Source organism: Malaclemys terrapin, chromosome 3, assembly GCF_027887155.1.
Source record: "Malaclemys terrapin pileata isolate rMalTer1 chromosome 3, rMalTer1.hap1, whole genome shotgun sequence".
Lineage (NCBI taxonomy): Eukaryota > Metazoa > Chordata > Testudines > Emydidae > Malaclemys > Malaclemys terrapin.
In genome coordinates this window covers 163821756-163840174 of record NC_071507.1, presented here as the reverse complement: position 1 = coordinate 163840174, position 18419 = coordinate 163821756, and the positions used below count along the sequence as shown (strand labels likewise).

Sequence of the window (18419 nt, the reverse complement as noted above, 5' to 3'; positions counted from 1 at the left end):
TGCCATGAGTGCAGGGGACTGGACTAGATGATCTCTCGAGGTCCCTTCCAGGTCTATGATTCTATGAATTAAGAAGATAAAAAGAAATAGTGAATGTAATCATTCACTGACTGCAGCAGGGGTTGGGCCAGTGGAAAAAATAGTATGTGAGCGTATAATTAGACTGTATCAGAAAGCATAGGCACAAGGGAGCAACCTGAAGTCTGGCCGTGTGTGTGTAAAAATATTTGATACAGACTTCTTCACCTAAGGCCTCTGTGTTAGTGCAGGGCAAAGCACCAGTTGCAGGCAAAAAAAGGCTGGGCAGGGTGGGTGCTGTTGGCCTGACAATACCTTACGTTTCCCATGAGGTGGCAGCACGCCCCTGTGTTTTTCAAGCCGCTGTGTTACTACCACAGAGAGGAATCAAGTGCGAGGCCTGGAAGTGTTGTTAGCAGGCTCGCTCCGGTGCACGCCCCGGGGCCCTCCCACAGGCAGGGTCAGGCGCTCAGCTGCAGCAGGAGGCGCGCGGAGGAGAGTGTAGAGGGCGCTGGAGGCTGGAGCCGGGGAGGTCTGTTAAGGTACAGAGGGCTCCTGGGCTCGGCCGGGCTGTAGGGGCGCTTCCCCCTTTTCACCAAGGAGCCCGGACGCCTGGCTTAGGGGCAGGCGGCGTCGGTGTCTCTGCGCCCTGCGGAGGCGCGGGGAAGGGGTGGGAGGAGCTGCAGTCCTCAGCCGGGACGCGGGAGAGGAAATGAACGCGCCGCTACTAATGTCCGGCGGAGGCAGGCGCGAGGTGTGCGGGGAGAGGTGCCCAACTTGTCCCCCGGGATCCCCGGCTGCTCAGACCTCCCTCCCCCCCGCGCGTGATGGCGAAAGTACCCGCGGAGCCAGAGCCGGGGTCTCTGCTGCAGCCCTGCGGGGTCTGCAAAGCGCGACTCCCGCCCTGCGCCAGCGCTTTGACATTCCCTGGGGGGGCACGGAAAGGGGAGCGCCCCCTGCCCTCTCCCATCACCCAGCTGTGCCTGAGAGCGGCCCCGGCCACACCCCGGTTTGCACTGGGCAGAGCAGGGTCTCGGCAGGCCTACGCAGCAGGCTGAGACGCGCAGTATTGGCCTGCGTCGTTACTAGAGCACCCTAACCAGGGGGAGCTGGGCTGCTTTCGGGTTCACCCCCTTCTAGAGTGCGCACTTGTGCCCCCCTCTCTAGTGCTGACAGGACAAACACCACTGGACTTGAACAACCCCGTCTCAGTCCCACTTCTGTCCAGTAAAGCGACTCACCGCTTCAGTGTTGGTGTAATGGGGCCTTTGGGTAGTGAGCTCTGGGCAGGCAGACCACAGGACACATCTTGGCAGCTTTGGGGCTCTCTGCTAGGGCAAAGGTGTGCCCGTGCTGATTCATTGCAGGACTAGGAGCCCTAGATTGTACCCTCTTCAAACCATGTCTCTACCTGTGTGGTTTGTAGGCCTCTAGCACATAATGTTGGTGATTAAATTATAACATATGCTCGATCAGCTCTCTCCCTGCCTATTCTGTGTTTTGTTTTTTAACATTTAAGAAAACCTCCCTTCCCAGGACACAACCCAGGGTAGATGGGGGAAAGGAGTGAGCAGAAAAGAGGAGGCTCTCTCTTCAGTTGGGAAGGGGGGAGATTTTATCTACTTAGGAATAGCAAATTTTTGCATGATTTTTTTACACATTTCATGTTGTTACTACGGGATTTTTAATGTAATACTCCGTTATTTGTAATTCTGTATTTGGTGAATTATATGACTTATTTGTATAGCACCCAAAAGTGTGCAAGGAACTTTGCAGAAGGAACAGAACAGTAATAATACCTAGCTCTGTTATAGCACTTTTCATCAGCAGATCTCAAAACATGTTTTTATATCATGCTTTACAAAGGAGGTCAGTATCATTGTCCCCATTTTACTCATGGAGAGATTGCTTGTTCCCCTCCCTGTGCCTTCAAGGGCAGGTCTTCACTATGGGGGGGGGGGGGGTCGATTTAAGATACGCAAATTCAGTTACGCAAATAGCATAGCTGAATTCGATGTATCGGAGCCGACTTACCCTGCTGTGAGGACAGCGGCAAAATCGACCTCCGCGGCTCCCCATCGACGGTGCTTACGCCTACCTCCGCTGGTGGAGTAAGCGCGTCGATTCGGGGATCGATTGTCGCGTCCCGACGAGACGCGATAATTCGATCCCCGAGAGATCGATTTCTACCCGCTGATTCAGGCGGGTAGTGTAGACCTAGCCTGAGAGCGAGCTCCCTACCCCAATCAGCTTACTACTTATAGCTTCTAAGGCCCTAATCTTGCAAGGATTTACTCATGAGCATAAGTCTCTGAAGGACTGGAGCCTAATTTTAGATATGCCATAATGTGTAAGGTTAAAAAAATGGTGGGGGCATAGACAGATAGGAAGATGTGAGAAGGGACAAGGGTTACAGTCCACACACTCAGGCCTGCCAACAGCGGGGGACAAAGGGGACAATTGCCCAGGGTCCCGGGCGATTTAAAAGGGCCTGGGGCCCCCCGGCCACCGCCTCTGTGCCAGCGGTAGTGGTGGCGGTCAGGAGCCCTGGGCCCTTTTAAATCACACAGGCAGGCTGCAAGGCTCAAAGGCCCGCCTGCCCTTTCCAGACACCTGCTCGGGCAACTTGTCGACCCAGCAGCCAGTCCCAGGTGGGGAGAGGAAGGGGCAGGGCCAGAACCTCTCCTTCCGGCCAGGTGAAGTGCAGCGGCTGCCCTGGGGTTCAGCTTCTCTAGGGACAGTGGCCCAGCGAGCCGGAGACCTCCCTGACATGCTCAGAGTCAACTCCTGTCCCCAGAAGCTGAGCCTGGGCAAGGCAGGGAGCGGCAACAGTGGCAGCCCTCTTCCCTCCCTCCCCTCCCCCCGGCTCAGCTTCTGGGGACAGGAGCCAACTCTGAGCATGCCGGGGAGGGCAGGGGAGCTACAGCTCAATGGGCCACTGTCACCAGAAGCTGAACCTGGGCGGGCGGGATGGCCTCCTGCTGCTGCAGCCAGGCACTCTCCCAGGCAGCTGCTGTGCTGCACCAGGAAGCATCCAGGAGTGGCTCCAGAGCCTGGCTACCAGAAGAGCAGCCGAACAGCCTGGGGGAGCCGGGCCAGCGCAGCAGGAGGACAGAGCCCCATGCCCATTGTGAAAGTAGAATGAATTATATTGTAAAAATAGAATGGATTAAAGAAATGCTGTATGTTCCTTTAAGCAGGAAGAAGGAATGTTGAAATATAGTTGTCAGGAAGAGAAACATTAAAGTATGAAACAATGGGTCCACTTAAGCTAATGGTGGGACATTAACAGGAGATCGGTAATAGTTAGTAAGGAAATAAGATAAGTTTACCTGGGGCTAGATATACATATCAGTTCTGCTTCCTTGTTAAGTTCGCGCCCTTTTTTTTTATAAATAAGATAGTTTGAGTCTTGCATGGTACTCACATTATCTGGGTGTATTAGCAGAACGCTTTGCTAATAAACAGAGTGGTCTGACAAATTGTGACTCCTGAATCTCACTTTGTCACCAGCTAACTTGGTATGGGGAAGAGGGGCGGGGAGAGCGTGAGGGCCCCAGGCTGGGGGTGGGATGGGGAGGAGTCACGTTGGAGGTCATGCAGGAGGGGTTACGTGGGGGTGTCATGTGTTGTCTCCCCCCCTCCCCCCCACAGCTAGTGTCCCCCTTTGTGTCCCTCCCACTAGTCGCCTCTCGCTGGGCCAGTGCAGGTGCAACACTGCCCAAATGTCAGTCGGACCAGGGGCCCATTGACTGTTGTGCTGTGGGGCCCGGAATTGCTGTCGGCGGGCTGCCAGTTTAAGCCCATGCACATTTTGAGTATTGTCGCAGTACTGAAACTTGTAACTCATTATTTATTATTGTTTGGAGTGCTCCTGGATAACACTTCATAATCCTAAACAGGAAATCTATTTTTTAAAGCAGAATTTGTTCTTCAGTGTTGCAATTTGTTGTCTTTTTTAGATTTGTGATCATGGCGATTGACTGGATTGGTTTTGGTTATGCGATAGTGGTGGCTCTTGGCGGTGTTGTAGGATATACTCGCAAAGGTAAATGCGGGGGTGGCAGGATTTGGAAATGGAGGGATTGATTCTCTACTGTCTTACACCTTGTGAAGTCATTTACATCAATGCAAAGTGGGGATAAATTGCTCCTAAACCAGAATGATGGTATTTTAAATCCACTTCGCACAAGTGTAAATGGCTACATGAATCAGATCCTGACAAGTAGTTCAGACCAAGTCAGGAAAGAATTACTGCTTCTGCTGTCTAGATCAGTGGTGGACAACCTGCAGCCCATCAGGGTAATCTGCTGGCAGGTCGCGAGACAGTTTGTTTACATTGACCGTTCACAGGCACGGCTGCCCACAGCTCCCAGTGGCTGCGGTTCGCCGTTCCCAGCCAATGGGAGCTGCAGGAAGTGGCGCGGGCTGCGGGGGAGAAGGGGCATGGCTGCAGTATGGGCCAGTCCCCATAGGGGGCGGGGAGGGGAGGGAGTGTGACCCAGCTCCGCTCCTGGCCCTGGTCCCAGCTGCCGGCCCGGGGTCCCAGCTCCCAGCCCTGCACCCAGGGCTCCACTCCCGCCCCCAGTTGTGGTCCCAGCCTTGGCCTCCTTACCCCTGTCCACGTCCCTCCCCTCCCGGAGCCGTGGCCCCACTCCCTGCCCTGGGTGGGGGAGCATGGACCAGAGTAAGGGGTGGCGTTAGGTAAAAAGTTTGGGGATCACTGTACTATAGTAATGGAAGAACCCCTTTTGTCTCTGCAGCTGTGCCGCCATAGTGTTTCTAGTGTAGACATACCCTAAAACAGAACTCAATAGAGAACCTGGGGTATGGACTTCACAATACCCAGCATTGGAACTTTATTCTTATCAGGCTGTTATACAAGACCTACTCATTGAAACATTACATAGTAAAAATTATTCTTTTCCAGAGTAATTCATAGCCAAAATGTGGGAAAACTCCAGTTCATCTCAGATTTTAGTTGTAGCAGCAAAATAGTAAATTGTCTAATAATAATGAGAAGAAGAAGAATATTCTGTAGTCTGTTTTTTCAGTTGTTCCTCACATTTTCATTTTCATATTCCTTAATGGTTTACTGCAGGAAGTATAGTCTCTTTGGCTGCGGGTCTCTTCTTTGGTTTGATGTCTGGTTATGGAGCGTATTGTGTAACACATGACTCCAAAGATGTGAAGATATCATTTTGTAAGTATTAAAATGTGTACAGTTTAAAATAGACTTTTACATGAATTAAAGACTGTTCAAAATACATATTCTGTTTAATTTTTTGCATCATATGACACCTCAGTCTGCCTGACAATTTAACTAGTTAGACACTTTGCTTCAATTTAGGTTTTTAAAGTTGGAAGCTTTATACGTACAAAATACAGGTAATAGGATATGGCAGAGACTAGATGTTTGAGGTAATGCCTTTTATTGGACCAACTTCTGTTGGTGGAAGGTACAAGCTTTCAAGCTTCACAGAGCTCTTCTTCAGGTCTGGGGAAGGTAACCAGAGTGTCTAAGCTAAATACAAGTTGTTCACATATGCTGCAGGAGACCACTTAAAACAGGGGTGGGCAAACTTTTTGGCCTGAGGGCCACATCTGGGTATGGAAATCGTATGGCAGGCCATGAATGCTCACAAAATTGGGGGTTGGGGGGCAGGAGGGCTGTGGCTGGGGGTGCTGGCTCTGGGTTGGGGCTGGGGATGAGGGGTTAGGGGTGCAGGAGGATGCTTCAGGCTGGGACCGAGGGGTTCGGAGGGTGGGAGGGGGATTCAGGGCTGGGGAAGGGGCGCAGGAAGCGGTCAGGTGCAGGCTCTGGGCAGTGCTTACCTCAAGCAGCTCCCAGAAACAGCGGCATGTCCCCCTTCCGGCTCCTACGTGGAGGTGCAGCCAGGCATGTCCCCCCCTGCGGCTCCTACGCATAGGGGTAGCCCGGGATCTGCCCGCTGCCCTGTCTGCAGGCACCACCCCTGTAGCTCCCATTGACTGTGGTTCCTGGCCAATGGGAGCTGGGGGGACAGCGCTTGGGGTGGGGGCAGCATGCGGAGTCCTCTGGCTACCTCTACACATAGGAGCCGGAGGGGGGACATGCCGCTGCTTCTGGGAGCCGTGCGGAGTGGCGCAAGAGCCTGATCCCACTCCACAGCTGGAGCGCCAGAGCGGGACAAGCCTCAGACCCCACTTCCCAGCGGTAGCTCAAGGGACGGATTAAAACATCTGGAGGGCTGGATGTGGCCCCCAGTTTATAGTTTGCCCACCTCTGACTTAAAATGAAGTGGGCATTTAAGGGTTAGCTCACCTATCCCGTCTCTCTCATATCCTGGAACTATCAAGGCTACAGCAGTGCTGCAGACCGGTAAATGTTCTCTTTACACAGGGCCGGCTCCAGGCACCAGCTGAGCAAGCTGGTGCTTGGGGCGGCAGATTGTTGGAGGCGGCATTCTGCCCAATCCTAGGGCGGCACGGCCGCTTTTTTGTTGTTGTTGTTGTTCTTGTTCCGCTTTGGCCGCCCTGTAGGGGGCGGCGGCGCAGAGAACCAGAGCGTCCTGCAGGGCAGTCCTCTTCCTTCCCTCCCCGCTGACCGGAGCGGAGCCCTCGCAGCAGGAGGCGGCGCAGCGGGAGGGGCCGCGTGGCAGTGCCCCTGCTGTAGCCCTGGCCGCCCCCTTCTCTCTCTCTCTCTCCTGCCCGCTCTCCTTCCCCCTCTTTTCCCCCCCCAGCCGGTCCCCCTGCACCCGCGCTTCGGTCGCGCCGCAGGTTATTTTTTGGGGGTTTTTTTTTTGCTTTGCCGTTCTGGCTGCCCCGTTTTTTTTTGTTTTTTTTTTTTCTTGGAGCGGCCAAAAAGCCAGAGCCGGCCCTGTCTTTACATATATTTTAAAAACTCTTCTACTATTAGATTGGGGGCAGGGATAGCTCAGTGGTTTGAGCATTGGCCTGCTAAACCCAGGGTTGTGAGTTCAATCCTTGAGGGGGCCACTTAAGGATCTGGGGCAAAATTGGTACTTGGTTCTGCTAGTGAAGGCAGGGGGCTGGACTTGATGCCTTTCAAGGTCCCTTCCAGTTCTAGGAGATCTCCATTTTTTTGGTGGGGGGAGGGATAGCTCAGTGGTTTGAGCATTGGTCTACTAAACCCAGGGTTGTGAGTTCAATCCTTGAGGGGGCCATTTAGGGAACTGGGATAAAAATCTGTCTGGGGATCGGTCCTGCTTTGAGCAGGGGGTTGGACTAGATGATCTCCTAAGGTCCCTTCCAACCCTGATGTTCTATGATTCTATGATTTTTTTTAATTGTTTTTGACTGCTTACAAAGTAAGGGCCTGAGCCTGGAAAAACCTACATGCATGTTTAACTTTGCGCATGGCAACAGTCCCAGTGAATCTGGAGCTCAATGGGACGATGTGGTGTGGAAGAAAACAGTCTTCACTCTTAGGTTGTTTGCAACAATTCAGAGACAGTTTATTCTCAAGCAATTGCAAGAGAGAGAGTGCACACAGACAGGGATTCCCCCTTCCTAGGCAGGTCTCCGCTAGATAAACAATTACGGCAAGCATTTATACCTTTTGTTGCGTACAGTAATGATCAGCAGCCGTGTCTTGTTTATACATATTCCTCCCTGATATCTTACTTTTCTCAGCAGTTCCTGCTACAGTCTGAGTTCCATTCTTATCTAACACAAGGTCAAAACAGTATCTCTTACAGTTTTTTTCCCATTCGCCCAGGCCCTGCCTTAAAGTCTCCCATTATTACAGTTAGTGTTAGCCTGACTCTTGCTCTATTCCTAGAAACTAAGATATCTGCGTCCAATTTCCCTTTATCCCCTTTTCCACTTCCACAGTGGGATAAAGCTAAGCATGTGCATAAGTGTTTACAGGATCTAGGCCTAAAAAACAGTAGTCACTACTTTATCCATCTCCAACTCTGATTGTAACAAGGGTATTTAATGCTTTGCTAGGAAACCAGAATAGTAGCACTCTTACTTTTTACATGTACGGGAAATTATACCATACAAACGCGAAAGGTGTGTGTTACCAGATTTGCCCATTACTTTGGGGTACATTCATTTATTAGGGTTACTCTTCAGGGTGGGGGCGGGGGGAGTTTTGTAATTCTATCACCGTACTGCTTATGTCACTTGTGTTTTCATATGGAGCTCTACTTCTCCCTTCTGCAAGTTTCCTCCCAATGGAGCTATACTGCAGGACCTACGTTCCCCAGGGCTGGGTTCCTCCAGCCCCAGAATCAGATGAAAACACGCATGCACGCATCTGAGCGGACCTGGTCAATCAGCACTCCCAAGCTGAACCCCTTATGTCCCTGGACTCACTAGGCTGGGTCGTGCAGAACTTCCAAGCTGACACCCTCATATGCCATGGGGTGGGGGGGGGCAACCAGCTTAATCATAAAAGTTATTTATTGCCAAGTAATAATCATACAAGAAGAGCCAAACAAACAAAACAGTTACAATATTATATCTAGCTTAAATTTGATTACAAAAGTCAGGTTTAAAAAACTATAACTGATCACACAAGTCAGGGTTAGAAAGCTATACCTAGAGTGGGGGGGGTGGGAATAGCAGAGAGAGAGAGAGTTGGCTTCTCATCACTCTGTGAAGCTTGAACCGGTCAGGGTTCCCAGGTGATAGTGGTAGCTGAGGGTCCAGAGTGCTGGAGACAGGCAGAGCCCCCACCACGATCAGTCAGGAGAGATGAAGTCCCAATGGAACCAATGCAGATTTTGGATCCAGAACACTAACTTGAACATGGATAGGGGGTTTTGTAGGGAAACAACAGTGGTTCCAGAGAGAGCACTAGATTTGTTTATGGGTAAACTGATGGCTCAAGGGAGTATACCAATGTTGTTTTGGTCAGGCTAGACAATAGGAACTGATTATTCCTGGCTATGGGCGGTGTTCCTTCGAAGGAGCTCACAATGCAATTAGGCAGCTTCAGTATTTTTGATACCAGTAAAGGATTTATTTATAGAATTGGTCTGATAACTATTGAGCTGGCTGTGGGCAGACGTTGGTTCATTAACATCTGGAGCAGAGATCCCCCATCATGCAGTGCTCCCCTACTTTTCTGGTCCCAGAGTTCAGTGCAGTTCTTGCCTTGGAATCTCTGTTCTCTATTCTGTATGCTAATAGAGATGCCTCCCTGTCCTATCTTCTATGCAGATGAGGCTAGGGGAGTTGTCTTAATCCTGTCATCCTTGTCCAGAAGGGTTTAGGTGTGTCTTTCACTGCCTTTTCACTGTTTTTTTTTTTTTTTTTTTTTGTAAGTCTCTTTCTTCTGATTGGTTTTGGTTCAAGCAGAGGCTATGGGGGGGAGGGGGGGAAGGGGGAAGATGTCCTTCATGAGTCAGACAGGCTGGATACTGCCCCCGATTCCACAAGAACACAAAGCTGACAGGTAACATGAGTTTCCATTTTCAGTGTTTTTATAAATAAATTGTATATGTTGTCCTGACTTCCTTGAACTCTTGAATTCAGATTTCTGTGACTGGAGCAGCAGTGGGAATTTAGGCCATCATTTTTGAGTGCCCAATTTGAGACACCTGAAGCCTGATTTTTCAGAGGTGCTGATGCCTACAGCTCCCATTGGCTTCACTTGGAACTGGGGATGCTCAGCACTCATGAAAATTGGACCCAAGGTGTCTCAGCATTCTTGAGTAATCCAGGCATTAGTGCCTGGTCAGTAGCACCTTTGTGGAATGGACACGCTTTTTAACCTGGAATGATGGTAAGTATATTCAGGGCTATGGGGAAGCTCATGTGGTGGAGTGGTCTTGTTTTTGCTCAGGCACATGCCTGAGGTTAGATTATGGTAGCATAAAAGAAAAGCGGTGATTAGAAATCACTTTTGCTTCATTGCTTAGTGAATGGAATTTCATGATCTGTGTTTAGCTGTTAGAACTTGTCTTGTACGTCTTCACTTACTGGAGGGTCTGGCGGCAGGCAATCGATGTTCTGGGATCGATCCCGGAAGTGCTCGCCGTCGACGCTGGTACTCCAGCTCGCCGAGAGGAGTACGCAGCATCGACGGGGGAGCCTTCCTGCCACGTCTGGACCCGCGATAAGTTCGGACTAAGGTACTTCGAATTCAGCTACGTTATTAACGTAGCTGAATTTGCGTACCTTAGTCCGAAGTGGGGGCTTAGTGGGGACCAGGCCTTAGTATTGTGGGATGAGCCTACAGAACACGTTTATGCTCCCTTCCCAAGCAAACATAACTAATTCTTGTCCGCTGTGACTACACTGCTGTGTGACTACACTGCTAGCTTGTGGGTTCTGGAAAGGGATACTTTAGGTTGCTCCATAATAAAAAGAGGAGGAATTTAGCATCACTTCCAGCTGCAGGAGACGTAGAGGTCGGCTGCCTGTGCTGAGACCCATGCTCTTCCTGACTCTTAAAAATTATTTCAAGTGATAGTTCTCCCCCCACCCTCCCAAATAGCTGTCTGTATTTTCTGATGAATCTTTCCACTCATATAGCGTTCTACTAATGTATCAAAAACCCCTATGACAGGCAGTTAAGGATTCTTTGGCATTTCCATTTTACAAATGGGGAAAGAGTAGCAGGAGCATTGTATGATTCCCACAGTAACCTTAATTATGCCAGTGTTGGAGTTGGGGTTAGAACCTATATTACGCTGCATCAGATACCCTATCACACTACTGAGATATCCCATCTCTTTTAGGCCAATGTGGCATTGTCCAACTTCAGAGGAACCTGCTGGGCTGGAACTTTTGGCACTCTTGATGCCTTTAGTGGCAACTCAGATGGCACAACCCCTCACAGCGAAGAATTGGTGTCAGGTCTGCCCCTGTGAACCAAAGAGCCTGTGGCCATGCCATAGGCCATATCAATAACAATGTTCTTTGGGGAAAATATGTGACAAGCAGCTGTTTATATTTTCAAGGCAACCTTTCAACAAAAAGACTTAACTTTTTTTATTGCAGAGATTAGCCTTAGCATTTATAGGCCCCTGAAATTGGGGGTTGGGAAAGGCGCTATAATGGTATATGATGAGGGGATTTGTGAGGCAGTGTTCAGTCAACTGGTACAATGTGTAGTGGCTTATACTACTCTCCTGATCGCTCCTTACATGCAAATGTAGCAGAATAATTCACACTGTTTGACAGTGTTATGAGTGTCTGCAAAGTAAGATTCTGCATGTTTCTATATTTAGAAATGTTACTTACAGCTAAGAAAATCAGAGTACTGTATTTTGAAAGATTTTCGGGGCTGTAGGTTAAAATAACGATGCACAGTTGTTTCATCTCTAGATCTCAAAGTACTCAACAAAGGAGTTAAGCATCATTATCCCCATTTTACAGATGGGGAAACCAAGGCAAAAGGAGTTGCCAAGTGTCAACCAGCAATCTAGTGACTGAGCTGGGACAAGAACGCAGGTCTCCTGAGTTCTAGTCTGGTGCTCTATCCATTAGGCTATACATGTAGCTAGTTACAGTATGCTGTTAGACCAGGGGAAGTTGTATCACATGAAGTTTCACAGCAGAAGGTAGTGAAAAGTGTATTTGGTAGTCCTTTGATAAGTAACCACAGTCTTGAAAATTCCACTGCTCCATAGCTTGGGGAAAACAGTAAATATGGTGTTTATTTGTCTGTTACAGTTTCAGCTTTTATACTGACCATTGTAATGGGAATGAGGTTCAAGAGGTCCAAGAAACTAATTCCAGGTGGACTAATAGCTGGTTTAAGGTAGGTGTGTATATCTATGTTCAGTTCCTGCTGCAATGATTTCAGCCTGTTTCAAATGGTAGCCAGTTGACATCCAATCCAAGAACATGGTGATTAAAGTTGTTACCATCCAGTGATTGTTAGATGGGCTAAATGAAATGAGCATGAAGTCCAGTTACCAGTAGACCGCTATCCACAAAAAATGCACATCTAATAGTAATTGGGAGCCTCAGAAAAGAGGATACTAACAGTATGTATTGATGAAGGCCTTAAAAAGTACCTGAGGTAATTATGTGCCAAACTTTTTGAACACGAATACTTAAATTTGGGCTCTTAAATTCATACTCAGTGACCTAAATAAAAATGGCCTGGCTTTTCAGTAGTTCTGAGCAAATTTCACTGTAGTCCATGGAAGATGTAGGTGCTTTGAAAATAAGGCTATCTTTATTTAGTTGTCTTGATTTAGGTAGCCAGGTTTGAAAATTTTGGCCAATATTACTGCATATGATGAGTCAACTATTTCATTACTCTGCTGCTGTTCTTTATTTTTACATATAAAGAACATTTTCCATATTTATTCCATAATTTGGTTCCATAGTAATTCCAAACTTATTTTCTGTGACTCCATCTCTCAAAACATTTTTCACTTTGCAAGTACATTTTTTCTAATTGTTCACACTTCAAGATGAACGTGCAAATCAATTTTTTCCTACATTTTACATCATCATTATTGAAAGATTTAGGTGTGAGAACTTTCATTGATGGTACATGCGTTGGAATAAAAATTATCCTCCTTTTTCAGAACTATAATGTCTGTGCATGGCTAAAAAAGATACACCTCAACCAAACTGTCAGCTCGGTTCCCATGGTAGAATCTTCGGTAGTGATTCATACATTTTAAGGCCCCAAGTAAACATTATGATCATAATGAGTCTGACCTCTTGCATAACACAAACCACAGAATTTCACCCAGTAATTCCTGCCACAAACCCTTAACTTCTGATGGAGCTGAAGTATTGTCAAGTGATGTAAGAGGCAGAAAGTATTCAGGTCGATATTCAGGTCCTAGGTTGAATTTGCAGGACAGATACTTAGAATACTTATCTTTTTGACTTGTAAAAAGAAATTTTATAAGGTGTCACTGAGAGAATAAGTATGGAACTCTGGTGTCACTTTTCTGACAATAACTGCATTTCATGCATGCAGGCCATGAATAAAACAATCCCCTTAGATTAATATTTGTGCAATATCTTTATTAACATCTAGTATAGAACTCTTTGTATGGCTAAACCAGCTCACCACTAAAACTAAACATACCAAATTCTGCTCTGAATTCACTGGGGCTACCCAGAGTGCAAGTCAAGACTGTGTTTCAAAATGGAACCATTGCTGGCAACCGTTATCAGCAAACTTTGCAAGTGAACTAGTGAAGCTGCAAGTGTAGATAAGGCAAAACCACGTTCAGCATCATTTCAACTAACTGTTGTAAACAACAGCTCAATTTCCAAGTGCAGACACAGCCAAATATTCTGTTTTAACCCATATAGGGTTAAATGGTACTTAAGCGTTTCACACCACTCTTAATTAAATCTTCCTTGTAGCAACTCTGTGTTGGACCATGCCTTTTACTGTATTTATTGAAACAGTGTGAAGACTATTTCAGTTAGAACATGAACTTTATGCCTGGCATGAGCACTTTGTCTGGAAATCATTAATATATGCAAAAGAATTTTGGTAACTTTGAAACCTAGAACACACTGGAAAAGCAATTCGGTATTTTTGTTTTCAAAAATCTCTCCCTCAAATGGATCAAAACTTAGAGGAGTGGTGTCTCCACTCATGTATACCTGACTTATATTCATATAACTCCATTCACACAAATATAGGTGACAGGAGAATCAGGCCCAAAAGCCTTAGAAGATTGTGCTTTCTCGAACCTGTAAGTCCCGATTCTCACTAGTGTTACATTCGTGTAATTTCATTGACATCTTCCAAAGTATGTTGGCATACAACTGGTAAATGCAATGGAGAACCAGACTTTAGAAGTGTTTTTAAAGATTTTAAGTTATAGGCTACAGATTCTCTCATCTGTACCCAGTAGCAAATTCATGAATGGGCTTTATGCTATTTGATTGTTCATACCCGAACTTTACTGTTTCTTTTACTTTTGTTCTGTGTTTTGATGCAGCCTTTTGATGATTTTGAGATTGGTTTTTCTGCTGCTGTAAGAGACAACAGCAACTAAGGACTGAAGTACGAATATCATTTCCCTTCAACAAGCAGACAAGCTCTTTGTACTTGAAGTATGTCTGTCTTTTTTTGTTGTTTTTGTATTTTTTCACTGTAAAAGTTAATACATCTGAAATTTAATTCCTCAAAGTTCTTTGATATGTTGAAAGCTTTTTTAATTAAATAAGAAGATTTTTGATAGTTTCTTTCTTGTATCGTTTTCATTTAAGCAATTTATTGGCTGGATTTTTTTTTCCAGAGGTGCTAAGAGAGCATAGCACCACTAAGAAATCAGTGGATGTTAGAAATGTTCTGCACCTTTGAAACCCGAGCTATGTATGGATGTGTCACTAAACTAAAAAGGGGATAGTATTAAACCATAATCTTGTAAGCGTCTAATATCAGGTAATCCATAGAAGCTCAATGTAACATGCAAACTAACATCTTGTCAGTACTAATCATGTAATGCACTGTGTTTTATCAAAATCACTAACAGATGAGGGTATATGCTTGTGCTCCATATTGCACTAGAATATATTTTGTTTCTAAACATGTAAATATCTCCTTCCAGGGGCTAGAAAATGTATAAATTGTTACCAGTAATCAAATAAAAGATGGAACATATTAAGCAGTTTCTCTTTTAATCTTTCATGTTGACCGACCAACTCCAGAGACACTACATTATTTATAGTGTCAAGTGAATGGAAGAGTTTTGATTGGTAGCTGTGTACGCCTTTCCTCCTGAGTCCAATTCTGTAAGGTGCCCTCAACTTCTGTTGAAATTAATAGAAGTTGAAAAATACTGAACATTTTGCAAGATTGGGTCTTAAAATCTCACTTCCAAACAAAACATGCTCAGTTTGCAGTTGTGATATGAAACCGACTCTTAGGATTGAGTGGAGCTACACAGGGATTCACTTCACCTCTTTACAATAATACTCCCCCATCAGCAACTGGATATTTCCAGCAACAAATTGTAGTTGGCTTCTGGCTGATCGGAGAGGGCTGCAGCTCTCCCTGTAGCTTCGAGGGATGACTGACTGGCCTTGTCCTAGCTCTTCATAGGGCAACTTTGCTACTTGCTTCTTGAACATTTTGAGGAGGTGCCAGTAAGCCTGTGCCTCCCTCTTCCCCACACACAGGGGTTCCTGGGAAGAGGAAGGAAGGCAGAACTCCTGTTCCTCAGAAAGATTGGCTGAGAAGACTTTTTAAACGAAAAACACAGTGGTTCTAATTGTAGTGTGGTTAGAACAGCCGTTCTCAAACTGTGGGTCACAACCCCATTTCAGTGGGTTCACCAGGGCTGGCTTAGACTTGCTGGGGCCAAGGGCTGAAGCCAGAGTCTGAGGGCGTCAGCCCTGAGCGGTGGGGCTCAATGTTAGTATATAGGCTGATGTGTTAGCCTGAAATAGAATTTGGGATGTGACTTTTTGATACTCTTAACCTTATACTAATGTTTGTGAACACAGACACTGTGTGTGTTGCTTCTGCCTAGCTGGATGGGTTTGTTAGTATAATGGGAACAGATAAGAACAGTTAAAGTGTTACTGGGCACGGTGGGAGTATAATATACGAGTGCACACTGTGAGACTGCCTCAACTCCTATCTCAAGGTCAAGCAACCAGTTGGGAAGGGCAAGGGATGATTGGGGGGGTGATGGGGAAGACATAAGAAACACTAAAAACCAAAGAAAAGCCTGGCCTTGGCCAGTACACAACCTCACTCCTTACCCCTCCCATGGGATACAAAAGAGGTGGGAAGAAGACCTCCCGCCACAGACTCATGCACTTTCAAAATGGAACATGACCGTAAGTTGTAAGGGGTGGGACAGGGGCATGCATTGCAGGTATATTTGGGCCTGCTAAGGAAGAGAAGGTGGGAATGAGGAACAGAGACACAGACAAGGCTCTGTGGCATCAGAGCTGGGAAGGGGGATATGAGGTAAATGCTTTGCAGCATCAGAGCTGGGAATGGAACACTTGGAAACAGACTCTGCCAGCTTGTAGAGCTATGGATATGTTTACTTACAATTAACCCCAATAAACATCGCATTGCCTGCACTTCTGACTTCCGGTCTTCTGCTTTTTGTCTGCGTGACAGGAACCAGGGGAGGAGGTGAAGGGGAAGCTCTGTAACACTCAAGTTCCAGGCCCCGTGCCTGGTGCTGAAGCGCTTGGTTTTCCACTTTGGACCCCGTATCTGGGACTGGGTGGGCTCAGGCTTTGGTCTTCCCTACTGGGGTCATGTAGTAATTTTTATTGTCAGAAGGGGGTTGCAGTGCAATGAAGTTTAAGAAGCCCTGGGTTAGAACATTGGATGAAAAGGCTTTAGGTGTTGCTTGTTTCCACACACTACTCAGAGCTGTGAATCCTCTCCTGCAATTAGGAGCCTAAGCCAGGTCAGCCATTTCTCAAAAAAACACCATATATGCCAGTCACCCCCAACCTCCACCCCATTGTAGCTAGTAGGTCTCTAAGATCCTTGTTTTCAAATCCCACTTCTGCCTGCTTTGGGGCAAGGACTTGAAGTTGGGTCTCCCATATCCCAAGGGAGTGCATCCTGACCACCAGGATACAGTGCCAATCTCTCTCTCTCTCTCTGAACCAGTGAAAATTTGATACAGCATGGAACAGCTTCAACAGGGAGATCGAGATCCAGCCCATAATACCCAGGGGCTAGGATACTGGAGAACTGGATTCTAGTCCCTGCTCCAAAACAGGTCACCCACATCCAGGAGAATGCCTTGATCACTGGTTCTTATTACCCAACCCCCTTCCCATCTTGAAGTAAATGCCCAGTTGGTTGCTCATGGGTGTGTTTTGGGAAGATGCTCTGAATATATAGGCAGGGACGGTGTAGTTTGAGAATCCCCTAGGGTATTATCCGGCCTTAGTCTTGCATCTGGCCAGCAATGGGCACCTAGGGGACTTTGCCAGCAGAAATTTAGGGCCCTAGGGACTTAGGGCACCTCCAGGGTTAGGCAGCAGCTTTTGGTGGCAGGGGAGGTGTGGTTAAAGAAGGGAGGTTTGAAGGTGTTAAGTTCCTTTGTGGATCTAGCCCATAATCAGCAAGATTTGTCTCTTGTAGAGTTACAAAGTTAACCCTTGGAGTAGCAAGAGGAGCTAGCCCCCTCCCCCCATTTAAAAAGTCCTTGTTTTTTCATTTTATTTACATGGTACATTTATACATATGTCCTGTATATGCAGAGGAAACAGTGTAGCAATCAGTCAGATCCACCCTCTTGAAAAGACCACCAGTAAAGAAATAAAACCAACCCCTTTATGTTCCCTGTACTCATTAAAGAGATCACTGGCAGACTGGAATTTACTGAAATTAGCCAAGGCTCAACTGTAGTTGCTGAAAGATACTGAGTGCACTTTGGGCTTGTCTAAATGGCTTTCAGCCCTGGGTGATGCACCCATTAGTGATTCTTGTCAGGCCCAGGGAAATCTCCTCTTGGTAGCAAGTGTCATAGGGCAGCCACCTGTGGAGCTCTCCAGTGTCAGGTCACAGCACAACCAGTGCACCTGCCTCAGGGTTCCCAGAAATAGTCCAAACAACTGAGTAGGAATAGCCCTTGCAGGGTTAGTTTATTACAAAGGAAAGCTCCATCATCTCTCCTCACCTCCAGGTGTCACACTGGCATGTCTCATTACGCCTCCCCTCAGCTTTCAGCTCCCTCTGGCTTCAGCTCTCTAACTCAGGCCTGGTCTACACTTTGGGGTGTGTGTGTGTGTGTATCGATCTAAGATACGCAACTTCAGCTACGAGAATAGTGTAGCTGAGGTCGACGTATCTTAGATCAACTTAGAATCACTTCGTGTCCTCGCAGCACGGGATCGGGATCGACGGCTACCGCTCCCCCGTCGACTCCACTTCCGCCTCTTGCTGGGGTGGAGTGCCGGAGTCGACGGCAGAGCAATCGGCGATCGATTTATCACGTCTACACTAGATGATCCAGCGTGTAGTGTAGCCCTACCCTCAGAGGCAGCAGGCATCTCCCTCGGCTGCTCTCAGATTGCAACCCTCTCAGGCCATGGTCTTCTGGTTCAGGAAGCTCAGCAGGCATCACCCTCTGCTGCTTCCTGCCCATTCCTGCCTCCTTCCAGGGAAGGGCTGCATAGCTTCATGCAGGTTTTCCCAGGGCAACTGTCTGCTGTACCTTCTGTTTCTCCTGTGTTGAGAGAGGCCTCACCTGCCTCTAGAGCCCAGGTGCCCTCTTACGCCGAATTGGAGATCAACTGACCAGACACACGTGCACTGGCTTCTTCCCTCTTCAAGGGATGTTGCTGTCACAAGGTGACACTAATACTTCAGAGGCCAGCAGCCATCACATCTCTCCCCCCACCCACCATCTCTTCAAACTGGACTAGCAGTGGGGAACTGAGCTCATTGGGAAACAGTAACATCCTTCCCTCGCCCACCTTGGAGTCAAGGATGATATGCAGCATGGCTGGCTGTTCCTCAAATC

At 47.3% G+C, this 18419-nt stretch overlaps 1 protein-coding gene across 3 annotated transcripts; it reads left to right on the top strand.

Annotated features, from left to right (window-relative positions):
• Positions 1–420: 420 nt before the first annotated feature.
• Positions 421–14572, top strand: TMEM14A (transmembrane protein 14A). 3 transcript variants are annotated; one of them, XM_054023545.1, is made up of 5 exons: positions 421–550; positions 3981–4066; positions 5120–5221; positions 11653–11740; positions 13908–14572. In XM_054023545.1, the coding sequence occupies exons 2-5, from the start codon at positions 3991–3993 to the stop codon at positions 13945–13947; spliced, it is 306 nt and encodes a 101-aa protein (XP_053879520.1). In that variant the 5' UTR covers positions 421–550; positions 3981–3990; the 3' UTR covers positions 13948–14572. The 3 variants fall into 3 exon arrangements, with proteins under 3 accessions (XP_053879520.1, XP_053879518.1, XP_053879519.1); XM_054023543.1 differs by having other exon boundaries at positions 423–560; XM_054023544.1 differs by lacking the exon at positions 421–550 and adding an exon at positions 687–772.
• Positions 14573–18419: the final 3847 nt, after the last annotated feature.

Bases quoted from the DNA above. Each gene is read 5' to 3' on its own strand.
- TMEM14A (XM_054023545.1), top strand. From the start codon at position 3,991: ATGGCGATTGACTGGATTGGTTTTGGTTATGCGATAGTGGTGGCTCTT. The intron at 5,222-11,652 runs GTAAGTATTAAA...TGTCTGTTACAG, and splicing joins AGATGTGAAGATATCATTTT to TTTCAGCTTTTATACTGACC. The intron at 11,741-13,907 runs GTAGGTGTGTAT...GTTTTGATGCAG, and splicing joins GGACTAATAGCTGGTTTAAG to CCTTTTGATGATTTTGAGAT.